The following is a 20,559-nucleotide window of genomic DNA, read 5'->3' on the forward strand; positions in this document are numbered from 1 at the left end:
ATAGTGGATCAGATACTGTGTTAACTGTAAATATGACTACCGGTTTGAATGCAGGATGATTCTTTACTTACTAAATAATTACATAGCAAGAATTGTGTAACTAAAAATTATTAGAGGAACAATTGATTGCCCTTTCATGTGGCATGCATCATGCTCCTGTATTTTCTGGGGCAAGTTATTCCAAGCCCTTTTAAGGACTAAACAATTGTTTCAGCTGGACAAAATAAATGGGAGTAGCTGGTTTTAGAATTAGACGCTAAGCCACCCAGATACATACACATATCTAAGGAATGTTTACCTTCAGTTTGATCAATAAAGAGGATTTAATGGAAGAAATGTGCCCGAGTGCTAAATGTCAGCAACGCTTTAAAAATGAGTGACAGAAGCTTTGTACAGCCACGTTGTTGTTTTTAAATCAGTTGCTGTTGTTAAGGCTTTTGACTCTACTGAATCACTGAGATAACACAAGGAAAGCGACAACATTCAGAACTGGCCTGGATTTTGGATACAAAGTGACTCATTTTGTCCAAGACATCTTCTTTCCAAATATCCAGAAATAGAATATTATGCAGCTTCATGTTTGGGAGATCATGTGACAGCTTACCTGACTTAACAGAGTTTGAACGCTTGCATCCATCTCTTGAAGTTTCTTACACTGCTGTGGCTTAATTCCTTTCAATCTGCTTTTGCTCTGATACTGTATCGGGGTGTGTTTTTTGCATATGCATATTGTTTTTCTGTAACGGAAAAAGTAGGTACTAAAAAACTGACATTTGGGTTGTTATAAGAAAATACTGCTCCTTTTCCCTTATGGGGTATCCAAGAGCCTGTATGGAGTCCTTAAGGAGGTCGCCTAGCAGAAGGAGAAAATAACAGAAGGCAACCAGAGAATATTGAGAAGCAAGGCAGCTAGTAAGCCTGATATTTATTAACTGTTGCAACAGAGTGCTCACTACCAGGTAAAAAGGTAAAGGACCCCTGGACGGTTAAGTCCAGTCAAAGGAGACTATGGGGTTGCAGCGCCTATCTCACTTTCAGTCTGAGGGAGCCGGTGTTTGTCCACAGACAGCTTTCCAGGTCATGTGGCCAGCATGACTAAACTGCTTCTGGCGCAACAGGACACCGTGACGGAAACCAGAGCGCACAGAAACGCCATTTACCTTCCTGCTGCAGTGGTACCTATTTATCTACTTGCACTGGCATGCTTTAGAACTGCTAGGTTGGCAGGAGCTGGGACAGAACGACGGGAGCTCACTTGGTCGCGGGGATTCGAACTGCCAACCTTCTGATCGGCAAGTCCAAGAGGCTCAGTGGTTAGACCACAGCACCACCCGCATCCCTACGCTCACTACCACACGCAGGAGGCAGGAGGAACCCAGAGCAATGGTGCACAAGCCCTTATATAGACACTTAAAATTGCCCACCCTGTAGCTCAAGACCGCAACCCCAAAACATCATACATACAGTGGTACCTTGGGTTACATATGCTTCAGGTTACATACGCTTCAGGTTACAGACTCCGCTAACCCAGAAATATTACCTCAGGTTAAGAACTTTGCTTCAGGATGAGAACAGAATTGTGCTCCGGCGACGTGGCGGCAGCGGGAGGCCCCATTATCTAAAGTGGTGTTTCAGGTTAAGAACAGTTTCAGGTTAAGAACAGACCTCCAGAACGAATTAAGTACTTAACCCGAGGTACCACTGTACATCACAGAAGGAGGTGGCCTCCAACAAAATTCCTGTTTTGTCAGGATACCTGATAATAGCCACTGATTCCTCTAACTGGGCAGACTGGCCATTCCTTTTGAGATGCTAAATACTTAGTTCCTGAATCCAGGTCACAGGTTCACCCTATTCATGCACAAATACATCCTTAAGACAGTAAGCAAAAGACAATGGAGAGGCTTTCCCATTTCCTTCCTCCTCACCAAGAAATATTTGAGGTCAGTTTGGGAGAGTCAACATGGTTTCAGGATTGCTCTCCTGTACTATTTCAGACATGTATGTACCGTATGTGTTTGCCTTGTACATTTATGAACATATGAATTCCTATAACAGGGTGTACATGCAATATGGGAGGGGGAGGACCAAAGAAGAATCATATAACAGCCTCATTTAGCTTCTTTTCCCCTCTTAAATAATATTCCTAAGGAAAAGATAACAGCTGTGCAAATCCAGACTAACTGCAAAGCCACCATACATTGCGAGCGCATCACTTACCTCCAACCATCCTGGTAACCGGTTCATTAAGGATGTTGGACATTTCACAGGCTTCTATGGGTGTGTGTGTGTGCTCATAACAATTTAATAATTATGTTAATAATTATCATTTATACACTGCCCATCTGACGGGGTTTCCTCAACCACTCTGGGCGGCTTCCAGCACATATAAAAGCATAATGAAACTTGAAACATGCTCGAAGTGTATGGCGTATATGCAGCCTAAAGGGGGAAAAAGTTTTTAATAAGGACAGATAGAATCATCAAATCATAGGGTTGATCGATCAATCCCCTGCAATGCATGTGAATGTAATATAAGAGTCTGTTGGTTCAAGGCTCATCTAGTCCAATGTTTACTGTTGGGCAAAGATTTGGTGAGTGAAAGGGACAGGACAAGGCTTGCATTGAGACCAGGAATATCTCTGAATTATTTTAGAAAGCAGCATATACCACTCCACACTACAGACTCGCACATCATGATTAAGAACAGAACCATTCTGATTCATGGGCTCCTGACTGCTGCTTGATGGACTCTTTTGTTCCAAAAGATGCTGAGTCACCTCATAGGCTTTTGGGTTTTTTTTAATGTCATGGCTGTGGGAGTGGGGTGAAGCAGAGGGCAAAGGAAGGCAGAGTTCCTATTTTGTAGAAAAGGGAAGTTTTCTTTCAGGTCCGGTGGCTGCCCCAACCAATTAACATGAGGGTGCAGGATGCAAGCTTTCCAGTTCCCCAGAATTCTTCAACCCGATGATTCCCCCCTCCCCCCCCCGTCCATGATTTTGTTTGCCATAGTCTGATTAAGAGCCCTCAAGAAGTCAAAGGTTTGCACATTATGGTGTGCATTTTTGGCTGCCCCAAAACTATACCCCATTTTTGGATTAAAAAATAAAATAAAATTAGGGCCAACGTTATTATGCAGTTAGGACCATCTACTATAAAATTTGCATGATTGTTTGGAAAAGCCCTCATTATAGAAAGCAAGGGTGGGGGAAATGTTTTCCCCCTTTTTAATTCCCTGTTTGATTCCCTACCAAAAGAAAAAAGAAAAAAGCGCCATGCATGCAAAACACAGCACAGAAAACAAAGAATAACCCTAACTCCCGCAGGCCCCATGCCCTCCAAAATGGAGGGTTCAAAAAGCGACCCGGAAATCGAGGGGCGCTCGCTGCTCTACCCTTTCGCTCGTCTGCAGCGACGTGGTTGTTGCAGGCGCCCGCCTCTCCCGCCAATTCGATTGGTTTACCCTCGCTCACGTGGTCCCGCCAACCGCGCGAGAGAGGGGGGGGACAGCCATCCCAAGCGTCATTTCGCCAGTTTAACCCTTTCGGGGGCTCCTTTGCACGCCCTTGAATGGGGGAGAGGCTGTTTGTTGCCCGTTCGTAGACACGTACAGTACCCGATTGGCGGGTAGCGAACGGAAGGTAACTCTCGTCCTGGGGAAAAGGGGAGGTTATTTTAGATTAAGGGAAGGGGTGGGGGAACCTTCTCTGCAGGGACCTTGTTTAATTTGGGGGGTTACCTGTCATGGATGCTTCAAAATAAAAAATAATCCTTCCAGTAGCACCTTAGAGACCAACTAAGTTTGTTATTGGTATGAGCTTTCGTGTGCATGCACACTTCTTCAGATTGAGTTTCCTGCATTGCAAGAGGGTTGGACTAGATGACCCGCGGGATCCCACCCAGCTCTGCAGTTCTATGATTTTTGTGGACGGAGCCGCCAAAACCAAATGCAGAAAGAAAGGGGCGAGGTTATGGCAATGATGCAGTGCCTAAATCAAAATTATTTAAAGTTGCTTCTCTGTGCGTGCATACTTAGGAGCAGCAATTCTAAGATGTGCATAGAAAGACAAAAAGGAAAACGCATGTTGTCCTACAACACTAACAACCCCAGTGTGGTGTGCAATGTGCCTTGTACGAATGGTGATGTTATTTGCTTAGGGTTCACCAACCACAAAACAGAAAGTCACAAAATGTGAAATATCTAAAAGCAGATAGGAGAAACTGGTTTCCCATTTTGCCTCTCTGTGCCAGGTGCTAGCACTGGGCCTTGTCTCTTGTCCGCAATGGTTTGGCATAAGGCAGTTTTCTGCGTGACTTTGTGTATATCATTAAGTCACGGGTACAATTTGCGACCTCAGGGATATCGTTTGCGATTTGATTTGAGTGCTGGTAAATTGGATGCTTTCCCCAGCAGAAGTAGTGTTAGAAACAGGTATGAAAACTAGGAGCTAAATAGCACCTTAAACCTGGGTTGTGGGCGCCACAACAGAATGTCCAGGCGCGCTTTTTTAATAACAAGGATACAAAGCTGAAAAGGAATGTGCTACAACGGCAGCAAGAATACTTATAGCAAAGCACTGGAAGACCCAAGATCTACCCACTCTGGAAGAATGGCAGATGAAGTTGATTGACTGTATGGGATTGGCAGAAATGACCGGTAGAATCCGCGACCAGGGAGAAGAGTCGGCAGAAGAAGACTGGAAGAAATTTAAGGACTATTTACAGAAATACTACAAAATTAATGAACTCTGAAAAGATGCTGGATTGAACTTTTGTGGTCTCTAGCTGTTATGATAAAGAAAACAGGGATTAAAATTGTTTAAGTCATAAAATTTAAAAAGTTGATTGGAAAATAAGGTGTTAATTAAAAGGAATGTTAAGAGATTAGGATTTGCTGGATTAACAATTTGAACTAGAAAACGAGAAGGGGAGGTATGAGGAAGTCAAAGAAACATGTTATTGAAAAACTGTTATTGAAATTGATTTGTTTTTAATATTTTTCTTTTTCTTTTGCTTTTTGTGTTTGCATAAAATTGGAAAATTCAATAAATATTTATAAAAAAAAAGGAATGAACTGCAGCTAAAATATTATGTTCATTTTTCACATGGTCTAGTCGTTCTCCTGCTCACCCCACTAATATTCTTTAAAGGGTCTCTTCTCCAGGCTTCAGAGAGTAGCTGGAAGTGGGGAGGCAGAAAAAGGTCCTCCTTTCCTTCCACTCTACGGTCCCAGAGCTCAGAAACTGCTTGCGCTAATGAAATTCCCCATCGCAAAATGTGCCTAGAACAATGGGAGTTTCAAACATTGAGCAGAAGCCTTGCAGCTCAGTGGTGGGTGCACAGTTTCTACAGGAAAACATCCTCAGGATTGTTTAATAATAATAAATAATTTTTTTATGGCAAATATTTTTAAACCGCTCTTCATCTACACACCCGGGCAGAAGACAAAAGGCATGGAATAAAAGAGTCGTGCTGAAAAAAGTCATCAGGAACAAACAGAGGCATATAAAAACAAACAGAAGAAACTAAATAATAAACAGGTTTTGAACTTTCAAATGCTTGGTCAAATAAGCTTTTAACCCAGCATTGGGATGATGGTAATGTTGGCACCAGTCGTTCTCCATTCCACAAATGGAACACCATGACATTGTTGCTGCATGATGAATTTCCCCTGACATCAGGACAAATAAAAGATCCCTTAAGACATGGGCAGGTGGTTTAGGAAGAGGCACTCCTTTAGGTATTTGGGTTCTAAGACTTTTATGGCTTTAAAGGTCAGCACCAGCCCCTTGAATTAGGGTGGGAAGCAAAAGATATTTCAGAATTGGCGTAATATGATTCCATCTAGCAGTAGGCAGTTAAACATTCTGGTATTCTGCCTCTGTTGAAACTTCTAAGCATTCTTCAAGGGCAGCCCAAATTTTAATAGCAGTTTCTAGGAAATAGTACTAAATGTATGCTGACTTTTTTTTATCTGGCTTATTTATGACAGATTACAAATATGTAACCTGAGTTTCATATAACTCTGCATCAAACCTTCCAGGGATGCTACTTACAAACTTCCAGAGTCTTTTAAGTCACAACACACCATTTTGTCAAACCTACAGCCAAATTTACATTCGAAGTTATAAACAAGATTATGCATTAAAACAGACTTATAGCATGATCCTAAGCATGTTGATCAGGAAGTAAGCTAGAATTGCGGGAGGGAGAACTACTTCTTATTTTCAAATCCTCAAACAGATAATCATCAATTTTGTGAACTACCTTGAGATCTTTGAATGGAAGGCGGTATATAAATCTAACAAATAAATGAATAATCAATTTGCAGAATATGGCTTGGAACAATGACTGATTATGGTTACTCTAGTCTTTCTTTTTCTATTGACATCTCATCTGTATTTCAAAATAACTTCTTGTGAGCCATACTGTTTACTTTGCATGAGCTATGTTTGGCAACATATTCAACAAGGAGAATAAACCTTGTTCCGCAAGATTTTAATCTCTTATCTTGACTAACCAGAAGAGATAATATTACATTCCTTTTGTCGCTTCGTAACGCTGAACAATAAAGACGCAGCACAGAAGGAAATGAATGTAAAAAAATTAACAAACGGTATCAGAGTACTTCTAAGTATTTTCCCCTTGTTTGGCCTTTATGTTCTGCTGCCACTACAATCCAAATGATGGCTGTGTATTTGCTTTTGCATTGTTAAACCTTACACCTGCCCTGTGGGTGTTAGATTAGGCCCTTCTAGGAGCGGGATAGGCAGACCAGTCTTGTGATATCTAAAGCTTTTGAGGTCCTCCAGTTGCTTCAGAAATACAGTCATAACCTTGCAAGTCGAACGCCTTGCGAGTCGAACGTTTTGGCTCCCTAACGTCGCAAACCCGGAAGTTCGGATTCCAAAGAATCCGAACGTCCGACATGGGTTCCGCAGCTTCCTATTGGCTTCCTGCCAATCGGAAGCTGCGCCTTGGTTTCCAAATATTTTGGAAGTCGAACGGATTTCCAGACGGGTTCCGTTCGACTTCCGAGATACGACTGTAGTGCTTTAGCCAGGTGGCTCTAAGGATCATGCTCAAACCCCAGGAATTTGTGACCTGGACCAGGACCAGGACCAAGGGCAGCATCCAATAGAGTAGTTCTGTTAGCACAAGGACTTTTGCCTATGAAGTGGAACTTCCTCTCCCTCTCCCCTCCCTGTGCATTCTGTATATATGTTCTGTGGGTCTCCTTAAACCTCTTTGAGCCAATTAAAGGGGCACATGAGAAAAGGAGAGGAGAGGGAGGGAGAAGAGGAAGTTCTGTTGTGCAAATGGAAACCCTTGCACTAACAGAACTACCATATTTTTCGCCCTATAGGACACACTTTTTCCCCTCCAAAAATGAAGGGGAAATGTGTGTGCGTCCTATGGGGCGAATACAGGCTTTTGCTGAAGCCTGGTGAGCGATAGGGGTCAGTGCGCACCGACCCCTCTCCCTCTCCAGGCTTCAGAAAGCTCTGCGCAGCCCTAGGGAGCCCGGCGTGAAGCCGCGCCGGGCTCCCGAAGGTTGTGCAGAGCTGCCTGCACTCCCGGGCTCGGCGCAGCTCCGCGCAACCCCCCAGAGCCTGGCGCGGAGCCGCGCCGGGCTCCCGAAGGTAGCGCAAGCTCCCAGAGCGATGCTGAAGCTGCGCTCAGCTTCGATATCGCTCTGGCTCCCGTTCTGGGGGCTGGGGTCGGGGGAAGCTCGGGCTTCCCCCGCCCCCAGCCGCGCAAGCTCCCAAAGCAATGCCGAAGCTGCGCCCAGCTTCGGCATCGCTCTGGGACCCATTCTGGGGTCGGGGGAAGCTTGGGCTTCCCCAGCCCTGTGCCTGGGTGTGGGGGGGGGGAATAATTTTTTCCCCTTTATTTCCCCCCCCCCCCAAAATCTAGGTGCGTCCTATGGGCCGGTGCGTCCTATAGGGCGAATAATACGGTACTTCATTGGAGACCTCTCCAAGTTCACAAGGCCTTTCACATGAAAAATCCATTCCTGGCTTTCCTTCAGGATTCCTGTTTGAACAATCTAATTTGGCGGGGAGTGGAAGAGGAGGGAGCTGTTTAGCTGCAGCTGTTGTTAAGACAACTGAGAGCCAGAAGCTCTTTCCAATCGCCTGCAAATCACTCAGAGACCTACCAGAAGTCTCTGCAGAAATTGCCTCTGGTTGCTCTGAGCTCTCCTGCATAAGCCTTTCTTAAATGAATGGGAGCTCTGCCAGAGCACAGTGCTATTTGTTGAGATGTTCTATAGCAGAGGTTTGGCTCTGGGGACCCTCTCTCTGAGTGCCTTTCCGACTCTCCAAATCAGCCAAGAGTAAGGTTCATGATGCACTGCTGAAGGTTTAGAAGCTTTTCATTATTTATTGAGAAGCGATGAAGGAAAATCCCTATAATAAAGGATTAACGCAGATGCTCACGTTTCATTCACCTGTGTTCCCTTCTGTAACCTGCCAACAGAGTTTTGTCCAATTATTTAATCCTTCTGTTGTTGTCCGCAACAGATTTCTCAGTGTTTGAAAGCTTTCAAAAGCACATCTCTCTTAGTTTTGGCATACGAAGCCATCCATAACGCTTAGCTTTCTTAAATCTTGAGGATTCTTTGGAAACAACACACTGGCATATTCTTTATTCATAAAATGAAGGTGGCTGAAGACTCAAATATCCAGTTTCACTATTCTCCCACTTTTGGGGCAATTGATACTGACTTCCAGCTACATCTGAATACACTGGTCACATGAATCCTGAAGAAATGCACAGAATTCACCACTGTCTAGCTTTTGCCACACACTTCTTGTTTGCAGCATTCCAAGAATCAAACTGTTTTCAGTTCTCTGTGTATCATCCACACTCATACAGCTACTTTATGTTGCATAAACAGCAGTTACCCGTAACTGATGCCTGCCATGGGCAGAGAAGGTTGTTGTGAAAATGAGCCCTATGCTTTAAAAAGGTAAAGATAAAGGACCCCTGACAGTTAAGTCCAGTTGCGGACGACTCTGGGGTTGCGGCGCTCATCTCGCTTTACAGGCTGAGGGAGCCGGCGTTTGTCTGCAGACAGTTTTTCCAGGTCATGTGGCCAGCATGACTAAGCTGCTTCTGGCACAACGGAACGCCGAAACCAGAGCAGCGCATGGAAACGCCGTTTACCTTCCCGTTGGAGTGGTACCTATTTATCTACTTGCACTTTTTTTGGCGTGCTTTTGAACTGGTTGGCAGGAACTGGGACCGAGCAATGGGAGCTCACCCCGTCGTGGGGATTCGAACCACCAACCTTCTGATCGGCAAGCCCAAAAGACTCAGTGGTTTAGACCACAGCGCCACCCACGTCCCACACTCACACAGCTACTTTATGTTTCATAAACACCTGTTATCCGTAACTGACGCCTGCCGTGGGCAGAGAAGGTTCTTGTGAAAATGAGCCCTATGCTTAACTACAGTAAAAGACCCAGCAGAAAAAAACCCCCAGCAGAAACCTCCCCTTCTGTCCGTTAGCCCCTAGCATTGTACTACACAATAGCACAAGGAATTCAGGGCCTCGTGTCTGTTCATGTGCTTTTCCCTTTGCACAAGCCAACAAACCAACCCAGAATCTTGGCTTGTTGAAACATTGGTCAGTGGCTTTGGAACAATCCATGGTATTAAGACAGCTTCAAACCATTGTTTGAGATCCTGACTTGTTTCTGAAATAATTAGCCACGGTTTCCCAGTTCAGACGAAACAGGAAACTATAGTTAATCAAAGACTTCATCATTTGCTGGCAGATATTTGCTGGCTTGTGGAAAGAGAGAAGGAGCAAAGAGCTGCAGCCAATCCCAAAACATGTAGCATTACCCAAAGGCCTACTTTTTATCTTGGCTTATTATTCTTATTATTATTAAACCAAAACATGATTTCTATTTATTCCAGATTTATTCAAACTGTGTGTCTTTGGAAACTGTGAAATGTGACGCCTGAATTGATAAAGAAAGAACACTCTTTCAACACAATGTTTTTGAAACAGGTAAAAATCATTCCCCATACTCTCTCTCTCTCTGTGTATGTGTGTATGTGTGTGTGTGTGTATATATATATATATACATTGATCACTTTCTTTGCTTCCAGATGTCTAGCCCATTACATTACCTCAGAATGTGTTTTGTTTTCTTCTGTCAGTGTTTGACCTTCAGCATGACTGTCATTCTAGACAGTATTGGTGTTTTCCAAATAGTTCGATGACATTTATTCATAGTTCACTAGCCTCACGCTGCCCTTAATTCAGCATACGCCAACAAGTTATACACATAGGCAAGACATTAAAAAAAACCTGTTAAAATTAAAAGTTTGCAGAACCGCAAGAGAATGGATATGTTTGCTTTGTGCTGCTTATGAAAGGCCTGTGACAGATTCCTCAAAATCAATTAATGTGCTAGGACAGGGGTGCCCAATTTTTTTTCAAAAGGGGCCAGATTTGATGAAGTGAACATGCATGAGGGCCGACCAAAGTTACTGAGCTTTTCTTAGGTTCTTAGGATTTAACCCCAAAGTTGTTGAGCTTTTTAAAGGATTTTACCCCAGGACATATACTGCCATGGGGGCCAGATTATGCCCCTGAAAAGGACTTTGGACATGCCTGTGCTAGGAGAAAGGAGGGTTGCTTTTGCCCTGGTAGAAAAATAGTGCACTGCTGAGTGCAAGGAAACCGATATTCCAGAAACGTTAAGGAAAGACGCCTGAATCTTTCCCAACAAATGAGTAATTGTGTGAATCCACTGGGTTTTTGAAATACCCCAAGATGTATTGCAGTTTAAATTTGTTTTAAATAATCATCTAGCTCTTATTTGGAACCCCAGCTTTGATAAAGAGAATTATAAGGCTTACCAATTTCTTCCCCCCCCCACCCCAAAGGTTTTCAAATCCATATTGGGGGGGGCGGGAATATTAGGTCAACATCTTTATTAATGTGAATTTTTTATTCTTTTCTTGTTGGCCAACATGGCCGCCTTTGTTTTTGAATAAATAGATAAACCTTGGCAAAAGTATTGTCATGTTGCTTGATGCTTAGAGAACAGAATTTGTTCAAGCCTATATGCATTAAATAACATGTGGGGGTGTATATCACATACACGTATACAAACAATAGTGGGGGGGGGCTGTATTGTTAAATTGCATTAAACAAATTTAAACTATGTTTTAATGTGAGCATGTAGCGTGCTCAAAAATTCCCAGGGTATATGTCCCCTGCTCCAGCTGTTGCCACACCATGCAGTGTTTTTCACCCCTGGGGTTTTCTCAAAGGTATGCAGTACCATTTTTTCCTAGAAGAAAAGCACTGACAACGTGTATGAAAGAACCCTGAGCTTGGCTTATCACAACGTCTTCAAAGGGCTCACAGTTGCTTTCCCCCAAACAAACAGCAAGCAGTAATCTAAGAACAAACCTTGATTTCCACTCATGGTTGGTTTGGGGAAAACAGTCCACAGCAGCCCAGGTTTGAACAACACAACAGGCCGGATCCTGGCTCATTTCATCAGTGGTATGGGAACAGCAGAAGCAGCAGAGGAGCACCATGGGAATTTTTGAACAGTGTGTTCCAGGATGTTGAGTGTTCACATTGAACCATAGCTTGTAGTCCATAGGGAACAGAATGTAGGATCTCAGTTCTGGTGATTTGGGGTTAAATGTCAGCTCAGCCAAGATGTCCCACTGAGAACGGGGGAAAAACCAATTAGTTTCACTTGGAAAATCATCTAAATGGCCAACTGAGGCACTTGCTTCCCTCATAAGTTATGCTGTAGGGTGAAAATAGAGAGCCTAGTCATGGTAGTGACTACAAGATGTTAAATTCTAAATTCTAAATTTTGTTATTGTACAGTTTCTTTGTAGGTATGCCTGTCTACAGAAATCTTTCGCAGTGAGCGGTTTTGGGGGAGCAATTTCGAAACCTCCTGAACCTTGCTGGATCTATTGTTTAAGAAGAGTTTCTGTTTGCCGTGGCAAATGCTTTTCTACCAAAATAGTTCTGGGTATCGAAACTAGCTGCGATGATACAGCCGCAGCTGTGGTGGATGAAGCTGGCAACATTTTAGGAGAAGCCCTGCATTCTCAAAGTGCGGTTCATTTGAAGTAAGTAATTCTTACAGTTGGTGAAAACATAGTTTTAGGTACTTTGTTGTTTAGTTGTTTAGTCATGTCCGACTCTTCGTGACCTCATGGACCAGAACATGCCAGGCACTCCTGTCTTCCACTGCCTCCCGCAGTTTGGTCAAACTCATGCTGGTAGCTTCGAGAACACTGTCCAGCCATCTCGTCCTCTGTCGTCCCCTTCTCCTTGTGCCCTCCATCTTTCCCAACATCAGGGTCTTTTCCAGGGAGTCTTCTCTTCTCATGAGGTGGCCAAAGTATTGGAGCCTCAGCTTCATGATCTGTCCTTCTAGTGAGCACTCAGGGCTGATTTCCTTATGAATGGATAGGTTTGATCTTCTTGCAGTCCATGGGACTCTCAAGAGTCTCCTCCAGCACCATAATTCAAAAGCATCCATTCTTCGGCGATCAGCCTTCTTTATGGTCCAGCTCTCACTTCCATACACTACGTACGTTGAATATCATGTTGTTGTTTTGTCATCACGTGTCACGCCACAGTATCTGTAAGTGCATCTAGATCGCTGCCACAGTATCAACAATCCAAGATCAGTGGTGTCAAAAAGCTCCTAAAAGTCTGGGAAAACCCCCAGAAAGGTAGATCTCTTTGATTTCTTAAAAACACACACACACACACACACACACACACAAAATTGATCTCTAGTGTTGCTACTACAGCTGTGTTGGAAGCCAGACCTGCGGGTTGCCAAAAAAGAAAGAAGTGCTGACTAGCCAGAACATCAACTTCTGCATTTGAGTTTTTGAGCTAGGCCAAACAGATTTAACGTAAGCATCATGTACCTTTTTTTTTTTTTTTTTTTAAAAATAAATTTTATTAGTATTTTCCGCACAACAACAACAACACAAAAAATATCGAAAAATAACAATACACAACACACAAAAACCAACATTCAAAAACTAAAGAAAGCAACAACTAAAAAAAAAACAAAAAAAATCCATATTTTACAAGTTAATACTATAAACACTAAAACAACAACTACAAGACATTGACTTCCACCAATCCCACAGCACCTCCTTTAGCTCTCATTGTGCCCTCCTGTTATCATCTCTATCCTAACATCTAGATATAAATCCCTCTTTCTTATCCTTTCATGTAAGCATCATGTACATGTTTGTTTCTCATCAGAACAGGTGGAATTATTCCTTCGGTGGCACAACAGCTTCACCAAGAAAACATTGCAAGGGTAGTGCAAGAAGCACTTGCCGTCAGCAGAGTTAGCGCAGATGGACTCTCAGCCATTGCAACAACTGTGAAGCCAGGACTTGCTTTGAGCCTCGGAGTTGGGTTGGCCTATAGTCTGGAACTGGTGGAGAAATGCAAGAAGCCTTTCATTCCCATCCATCATATGGAGGCGCATGCTCTTACCGTTAGGTTGACCAATCGTGTGGACTTCCCGTTCCTGGTACTTTTGCTCTCAGGGGGTCACTGTATACTAGCGGTAGTGCAAGGAGTTTCAGATTTCCTTCTCCTTGGACAGACATTGGACATTGCACCTGGGGACATGTTGGATAAGGTAATCCTTTTAATTAGTGTTTATTTATTAAAACAGTTGTATGCTGCTATATCCTAAATATATATCTATCAAAGCAGTTTACAACAATAAAAACACAAAGCAATACAATACAATACAGCTATAAAGTTAAAAACAGACATCAATTAACCATTGTGGAAGGATGTTCAGTGGTACCTTGGTACTCGAACGGCTTGGCTCCCAAACAAATCAGCTCCCGAACGCCATAAACCCGGAAGTGTTCCAGTTTGTGAACGTTTTTCGGAAGCCAAACATCCGACACAGCTTCCACAGCTTCTGCTTGAGTGCAGGAAGCTCCTGCAGTCAATCGGAAGCCACGCCTTGGTTTTCGAACAGTTTCAGGAGTTGAATGGACTACAGGAACAGATTGAGTTTGATTGAGTATTCCTAATCGCCTGCATAGGCCTGGTGGAATAGATAAGTTTTCAGCAGGCGTTTAAAGGTTGGCACAGAAGGCCCCTGCTGAATCTCTGTTGGCAGAACAGCCCACAGGATAGGGCCAATGAGGAAAGCCCTGTGCAATTGTCCCACTTACTTGGTGATCATTTAGCTAATTGGGATAAAACCATAACGATGTGGCTGCCATGCGGCTGGCTCAGTGTCAAGCCTCAGCACATAACAACAAGGATTTGAGGTGTGACTTGGGGTCCTTCAGAATCATAAAGCTATTCCTTGTGCTCATTTGCCTTTTCCAGTGACTTTTAAAATATATGTTCACATTTCTTTATTTTCTGCTTCCATTTGGATTGTTTAGGTAGCCAGAAGGCTTTCTTTACGAAAGCACCCAGAGTGCTCTGGCCTGAGCGGTGGAAAAGCGATAGAACGTTTGGCTCAGCAGGGAAATAGACGGCGTTATGAATTCAAAGTCCCCATGGGGCAACATCACAACTGCAACTTTTCCTTTGCTGGACTTCAGTCCCAGGTCACTAGAGCGATCGCAGAAAAAGAAAAGGAGGAAGGTATTTACCAAAATACGACGGATACAAATTGTGCCTAAGAGCTTCACATAGGCTTGGGAAACCTATTTGATTGTAATTTCTGCAGGGCGTCAGGAAGGACAACTCCTGTCCTGCATACCAGACCTTGCTGCAGCAGTCCAGCACACGGTAACTGCTCATATTGTTGCTCGAACACACCGAGCCATTCATTTCTGTAGAAGGAAGGGTATCTTGCCACAGAGGAAGGCAACTTTGGTAAGTGTCAAAACAAAATTTAAAAATTCCTTCCAGTAGCACCTTAGAGACCAACTAAGTTTGTTATTGGAATGAGCTTTTGTGCGCATGCACACTTCTTCAGTGTGTGTGTGTGTATTGTCAGGAAAACAAACCAGGGAACTGCGTCTTTCCCTCCGAAGCACCCCTTGGGATGATTCATCACTCTTCTGTCCTGAGTTGCTACTGCGACATATGTCCGAAGATATCTGCACACACAAATGCAGAGTTCAAAGCAGAAGCTGGACTTGAGGTGTAGAATACTCAGCTAATTTATTATGTACAAGATCAAGTGTTGCAGAACGAAGAAATCAAGGCTTCTCTCTCCTTCTCGTCTGAGAGAGAACAGAAAATGCGGAAGCATAACATAACGGAACAGTGTAACCGAACTTCCGTTCTCATGACTCTTAACAGTGTGGAATGTCAACACAGACATGTGATGAAAACAATCACACATCAGCAGTGGGGAGGAATGAAATCCCAACGTGTGTGTTGCACAGTTAACTTATCCTAAGCTCCAACAATGTGGCCAGCAGCTTAGTTGTATTAATCGCTTGCACCTTTAGGTCCAGGAAGTGGTGACCTGATCAACAAAGAGACACAAATTAGTAACAAATATTATTAACTACACGAAGGAAATAAAATAAAATCTGAATCCAAGAGCACACGACTTTGCATGTACTTGGGGAAAGTCAACATGTCATGGGGGGCTATGGCTTTGCCACACCCATTGTATGTAATACCTAATGGTGCCTACTCAAATATCTTTATATGAATTTCAAAATGGCAGAGGGGGAGAGGGCATGTTTCTGCCCTGTGCAGGGATTACTGCCAGCAAGGTGAGCCAGATTGCTATAAGCATAATCCTGCCGCCCTACTTCCTCAGACTTCCCATAAACATGACTTTCGAACACTGGTTTCAGGTGGCTTCGGGGGGTGTTGCAAGTAACCAGTATATCCGGAAAGCTCTGCAGGTTTTAACAGATGCCACCGATTTCGCCCTGGTATGTCCGCCTCCCAGACTGTGCACTGACAACGGTGTTATGATTGCATGGTAAGCAAATATGTGTTTTTTTCTTCTGTTTGGAATTCTGTTCTGAATTATAATGCAACATAGTTAATTGGAAAACACTTTGTTGGTATATCTAAACATAGTTTGTGTGTAGTTGTATATAGCCCCATGGGAGTTAGTTGCCAATAAATGTATACGTTTTGTATATGTGATGGCGTTGTATATTTGGGGCACATACCTTTCTTACAGGACGCGGGTGGTGCTGTGGTCTAAACCACAGAGCCTAGGGCTTGCTGATCAGAAGGTCGGCAGTTTGAATCCCCGCAACGGGGTGAGCTCTCGCTGCTCGGTCCCTGCTCCTGTCAACCTAGCAGTTCGAAAACACGTCAAAGTGCAAGTAGATAAATGCTCTGGTGGGAAGGTAAATGGGGTTTCCGTGCACTGCTCTGGTTCGCCAGAAGCGGCTTAGTCATGCTGGCCACATGACCCGGAAGCTGTCTGTGGACAAACATCGGCTCCCTTGGCCAGTAAAGCGAGATGAGCGCCGCAACCCCAGAGTTGTCCGCGACTGGACCTAACGGTCAGGGGTACCTTGACCTTGACCTTTCTTACATGGAAGTTCATTAAGTGTGAACCACCCTGGTAGCATTGTCCTTTGGAGAGAAAACTGCCTGTTATTGTTGGGTGAAGAAGAAGGAGGAGGAGGAGGAGGAGGAGGAGGAGGAGGAGGAGGAGGAGGAGGAGGAGGAGGAGAAGAAGAAGAAGAAGAAGAAGAAGAAGAAGAAGAAGAAGAAGAAAGAGCACAGCCAAACCACGTTTTCTCCAGTCTTCTTAGGCTAGCAGAAATTATCTCTGTCTGAAATCTCTTTGCTGAGCTTACATCAACAATACTGCATTTAGTTCACTGTAATGGGGGGGGGGGAATGAACTAGTTTATGGAAAACACTTTACACAATTATTCTCTCTTTAGGAATGGCATTGAAAGGCTTTGTGCAGGACTGGGTGTTTTATATAGCACAGAAGGCATAAGATACGAACCAAAGTAAGTAGTATTTATTATATTTTCCCCTCAGTTTTATATACTGTGTTCTGTTATCTCTGTAGCACTCCAGAAAAACAGAGACAATATCTGTTGAGTGCTTTAAAATCTTACGAGACCTAGAGAGAGTGGAGAGGTGGGGCAGAAGTCCCATGCCATAGTTTTGTGTTCCTCTCCTTTGTTCCTTATATCCAGGATTATACCTCTGTATTCTTCCTTGCTGTATAGCAGCCCAAATCAGTTCAGTAGTATTTAACCTTGCAAAATATAATATATTGGGTGTGTGGGTGTGGGTGGGTGTAGGTGTGGGAAATGCACAATAGGAAAATGTTGCACAATCGTTGGGAATAAAATTGGACATATTGACAGAGAAAACACCAATCTCTGACCATTTCAGGTTTTTAACGTTACCCAGGTGTTCTTCTCAAAATTTGGGAATATGATTTCCTGTCCATTGGAAATCACTGTAGTGAACAAAAATTGATGGCAAATTCCAGCTGGCCCACACTGATTGACATGTTGGAGGTTGAATGGATACATAGAGCTTTTTGAATTCTGTTATTCGTCCTTGGATAAGGTGTTATAGGACCTCAGAATCCATCAGGGGTTTCATAGAGACAGAAAGAATGTCTTTAAATTTTAATTACAGTGCTCAGATATTTCAACAGGTTTGTTCACCGCTGTGCTTTTTTATGGATGATTTCCATATCAGTGTTGACCCTTTTCATATTATAGACAGCACATAATTCCTCTCACTGGATTTGGGGGTACACACTACTGCTGATATTATATAGTGGGCGGTCCTTAAATTGTTTAAATTAATATATAAAAAAGAAAGAATAAGTGGCATTTCGTTCAGCAATACTAGTCGCGTGTTGTTGTTTTCTTTTGCTGTAGCTTGGCATCTTTTTTTCTTTAGGCTCAGCTGCAATCCCAATTCTAAACATAGACTGAGTTACACTTTCCTAAGGACCAAATTCATCTTGGCTTTTCATCAGAATTTGAGCTATGTGCTGTTGTCAATGCCCTCTTCCGGGCTCTCAGCCATGTATCTAATTTTTTCACTCACAAATGGCTGTGTCCGAGTCCCTGTGACTTTGTCTACAGCTTTTGGCTTGGACAACAAATTTCTTCCTCTTCCAACTGTACTTTCAGAGCCTCTATATTTCTGGGGAGGACAGTTCTTCCCAAAAAGCAACAGAAGTAGCCACCCTTCTCACTGAATTTCTTCCGAAATAGAAATTTGGGGAGTGGGGAAAAGAAAAGACATGTAAATACGTTCCTTTAGCTATAGTGTCAACTTACCATTTCTCACGTGGCTGCTGCCCTGAAGGAAATAAACAAAGTGCTCCGCTTATGGACGTTCTCTGTCCTATTTATATGGTCTTTCAGGACTTAGTAAATCTCTGTGGTGTAGCTCCTCCTCTCTTTGGGGTTGAGGAGAGAAAGGGGGGGGGAAATGAACTGCTGATATTTGTCTTGGGAACAAAAGAAGGGTGAGGGCAAATAATAATTTTATCCTTGTGGAAAATGTATAATTCTTTTCCTGAAGAAAGTATACTGAACTCAAAAATCCTATGAAGAGACGTCACTGTTATGAGAGGAATTGTCCGAAGACTTATGAGGAAACTTAAAATTTATTAGCAGATGTTTAAATTCTAGATGAGATACGAAAGGTCAAATCTGTTTATACGGATCAAGAAAACCCAAATACTTCTGCTTGGTGTTAGTCTGCACAATGTAGTAATACTAAACTATAGCTGCATTGTTTTGCATAGTACAACAGTCTTCATTATGGGAATTAAGATTAAGAATGGTATAAAGCAGATACTGAGCATAGAATTCATTATTACCTACAGGAGCCAAATACGTATGCGGTTTATAATGCTGGCTAATTATTTTGTATGATAGTGAATTTATAATGGTATGCCTATGCTTGTGTCTTAAATGTATTTTTTTTTAATTCTTATTTATTAGAGCTCTGCTTGGGACTGATATCTCAGAAGAAGTCCAAAAAGCTTCCATCAAAATGCCAGCACCAAATCAGATGTGAAAAGTGAATTCTGCCACCATCCATTTCAATGGGAGCTCCATGCCATTTGCCCCAGCCTCTGTATGACAATGTGCCATTGCTGAGATTTTTCATTACTACGCTGGGGATATCAAAATGAAAAAATAAACCAAGAACAGCATAGGCCTTCTTATAAGCCATAAATGAAGAAGATATTTCTAAGCTTTCTACCCTGTTCTGTAAATTTCAACATCGACCCTTGCCAACAGTTAAACAAGGCTTTTGGTTTCCAAAAGGACCAGTGGAAAGAAGAAGTAAAAGCAGAAGGGTTTCTGCATGACAGATAATGCCATTTTCTTTCCCAAGTGGTTGCATACTTGAATACAGTTGCTCTTCTTGATTGTGAGGCTACCTACACCAAAGTGAATTGGAATAAATCCCCTTCTGAACTTGTTTATAATTTTACTCTGTTTGTTAATACAATGGTACCTCGGGTTACATACACTTCAGGTTACAGACTCCACTAACACAGAAATATTACCTCAGGTTAAGAACTTTGCTTCAGGATGAGAACAGAAATCGTGCAGTGGCGCCGCAGCAGCAGGCCCCATTAGCTAAAGTGGTTCTTCAGGTTAAGAACAGTTGCAGGTTAAGAACAGACCTCCAGAACGAATTAAGTTCTTAACCCGAGATACTACTGTATAGTTTATCTTTAGCATGCTGTCACCATCTTTTGCTTAAGATCATGACCCAGTGAAGTAAGTCCTTTGGTTTAGTCCCTTTGTAACTCAGTAACCACCTGTTTGCAAGTGGGGGAGAAATGTTATACCTGCCTTGAAGGTTATTGATATTAAAGTTGATATATTGCATCCAGGAATGCAGGCCCTGCAGCCCCTTTCAAATGGAATACAGTTCTTGGCCCTGCAGCCCTTTTCAAACGGACCAAGAAAGATGGGGGAATCACTGTAATAGGATACATCCCTATTTAACCGAGCTACCTCACTGTAGTTTAATAAGCACATTTACAGTGTAATTCTCTATTTTAAGTTAAAACATCTGCTTAAACCAGTTTTCAAGGTGAAGGGAAGGATGTAAAACATACCGCCGTTTACCTCTGGCCTCCGTCACTGTGTTCCGTTGCACTAGAAGTGGTTTAGTCATGCTGGCCACATGACCCGGAAAGCTGTCTGCGGACGAACGCCGGCTCCCTCGGCCTAAAAGCGGAGATGAGCGCCAGACCCCATAGTCGATTTCGACTGGACTTAACCGTCCAGGGGTCCTTTACCTTTTTATCTTACCTTAAAACATACCACGGACAGATACTTTCTATGAAGAAGACTTGAATTATTACAGTAGATGTCCCAGCATCCCTTCTACTACGCCCGTATAGAAAAGACATAAAATTAATTTTAACGTGATCGCTTGAAATGTGAGAGTTAACACAGAGGCAAGACTGGAAGCATCATCATACGAAAGACACAGTTCACGTTTATCACCTGTACCTTTGGTGTACATACAATTATGAGCTATACTTCTATTGAAACCAATATTCTTCAAAGCACCGTCAAGACATTCATTCCAATTCCAAGCAG

The 20,559-nt window shown here is 42.9% G+C and overlaps 1 protein-coding gene across 2 annotated transcripts; it reads left to right on the plus strand.

Annotated features, from left to right (window-relative positions):
* The first annotated feature begins 3,509 nt into the window (after positions 1-3,509).
* Positions 3,510-19,427, plus strand: OSGEPL1 (O-sialoglycoprotein endopeptidase like 1). Of its 2 annotated transcripts, none has more exons than XM_083571033.1 (9): positions 3,510-3,641; positions 9,931-10,024; positions 11,876-12,126; positions 13,289-13,676; positions 14,449-14,653; positions 14,739-14,887; positions 15,829-15,959; positions 16,888-16,959; positions 18,934-19,427. In XM_083571033.1, exons 2-9 carry the CDS (start codon positions 10,010-10,012, stop codon positions 19,007-19,009), a joined length of 1,287 nt encoding a protein of 428 aa, XP_083427159.1. In that variant the 5' UTR covers positions 3,510-3,641; positions 9,931-10,009; the 3' UTR covers positions 19,010-19,427. The 2 variants fall into 2 exon arrangements, with proteins under 2 accessions (XP_083427159.1, XP_083427160.1); XM_083571034.1 differs by lacking the exon at positions 3,510-3,641 and adding an exon at positions 3,947-3,968.
* The last annotated feature ends 1,132 nt before the right edge of the window (positions 19,428-20,559 follow it).

The sequence above is a fragment of the Podarcis filfolensis genome (assembly GCF_964270895.1).
Source record: "Podarcis filfolensis genome assembly, chromosome: 1".
In the NCBI taxonomy this organism is placed as follows: domain Eukaryota; kingdom Metazoa; phylum Chordata; class Lepidosauria; order Squamata; family Lacertidae; genus Podarcis; species Podarcis filfolensis.

Coding starts and splice junctions, on each gene's coding strand:
- OSGEPL1 (XM_083571033.1), top strand. Junction 12,127..13,288: donor CAAAGTGCGGTTCATTTGAA/GTAAGTAATTCT, acceptor GTTTCTCATCAG/AACAGGTGGAATTATTCCTT. Junction 14,888..15,828: donor CACAGAGGAAGGCAACTTTG/GTAAGTGTCAAA, acceptor CACTGGTTTCAG/GTGGCTTCGGGGGGTGTTGC.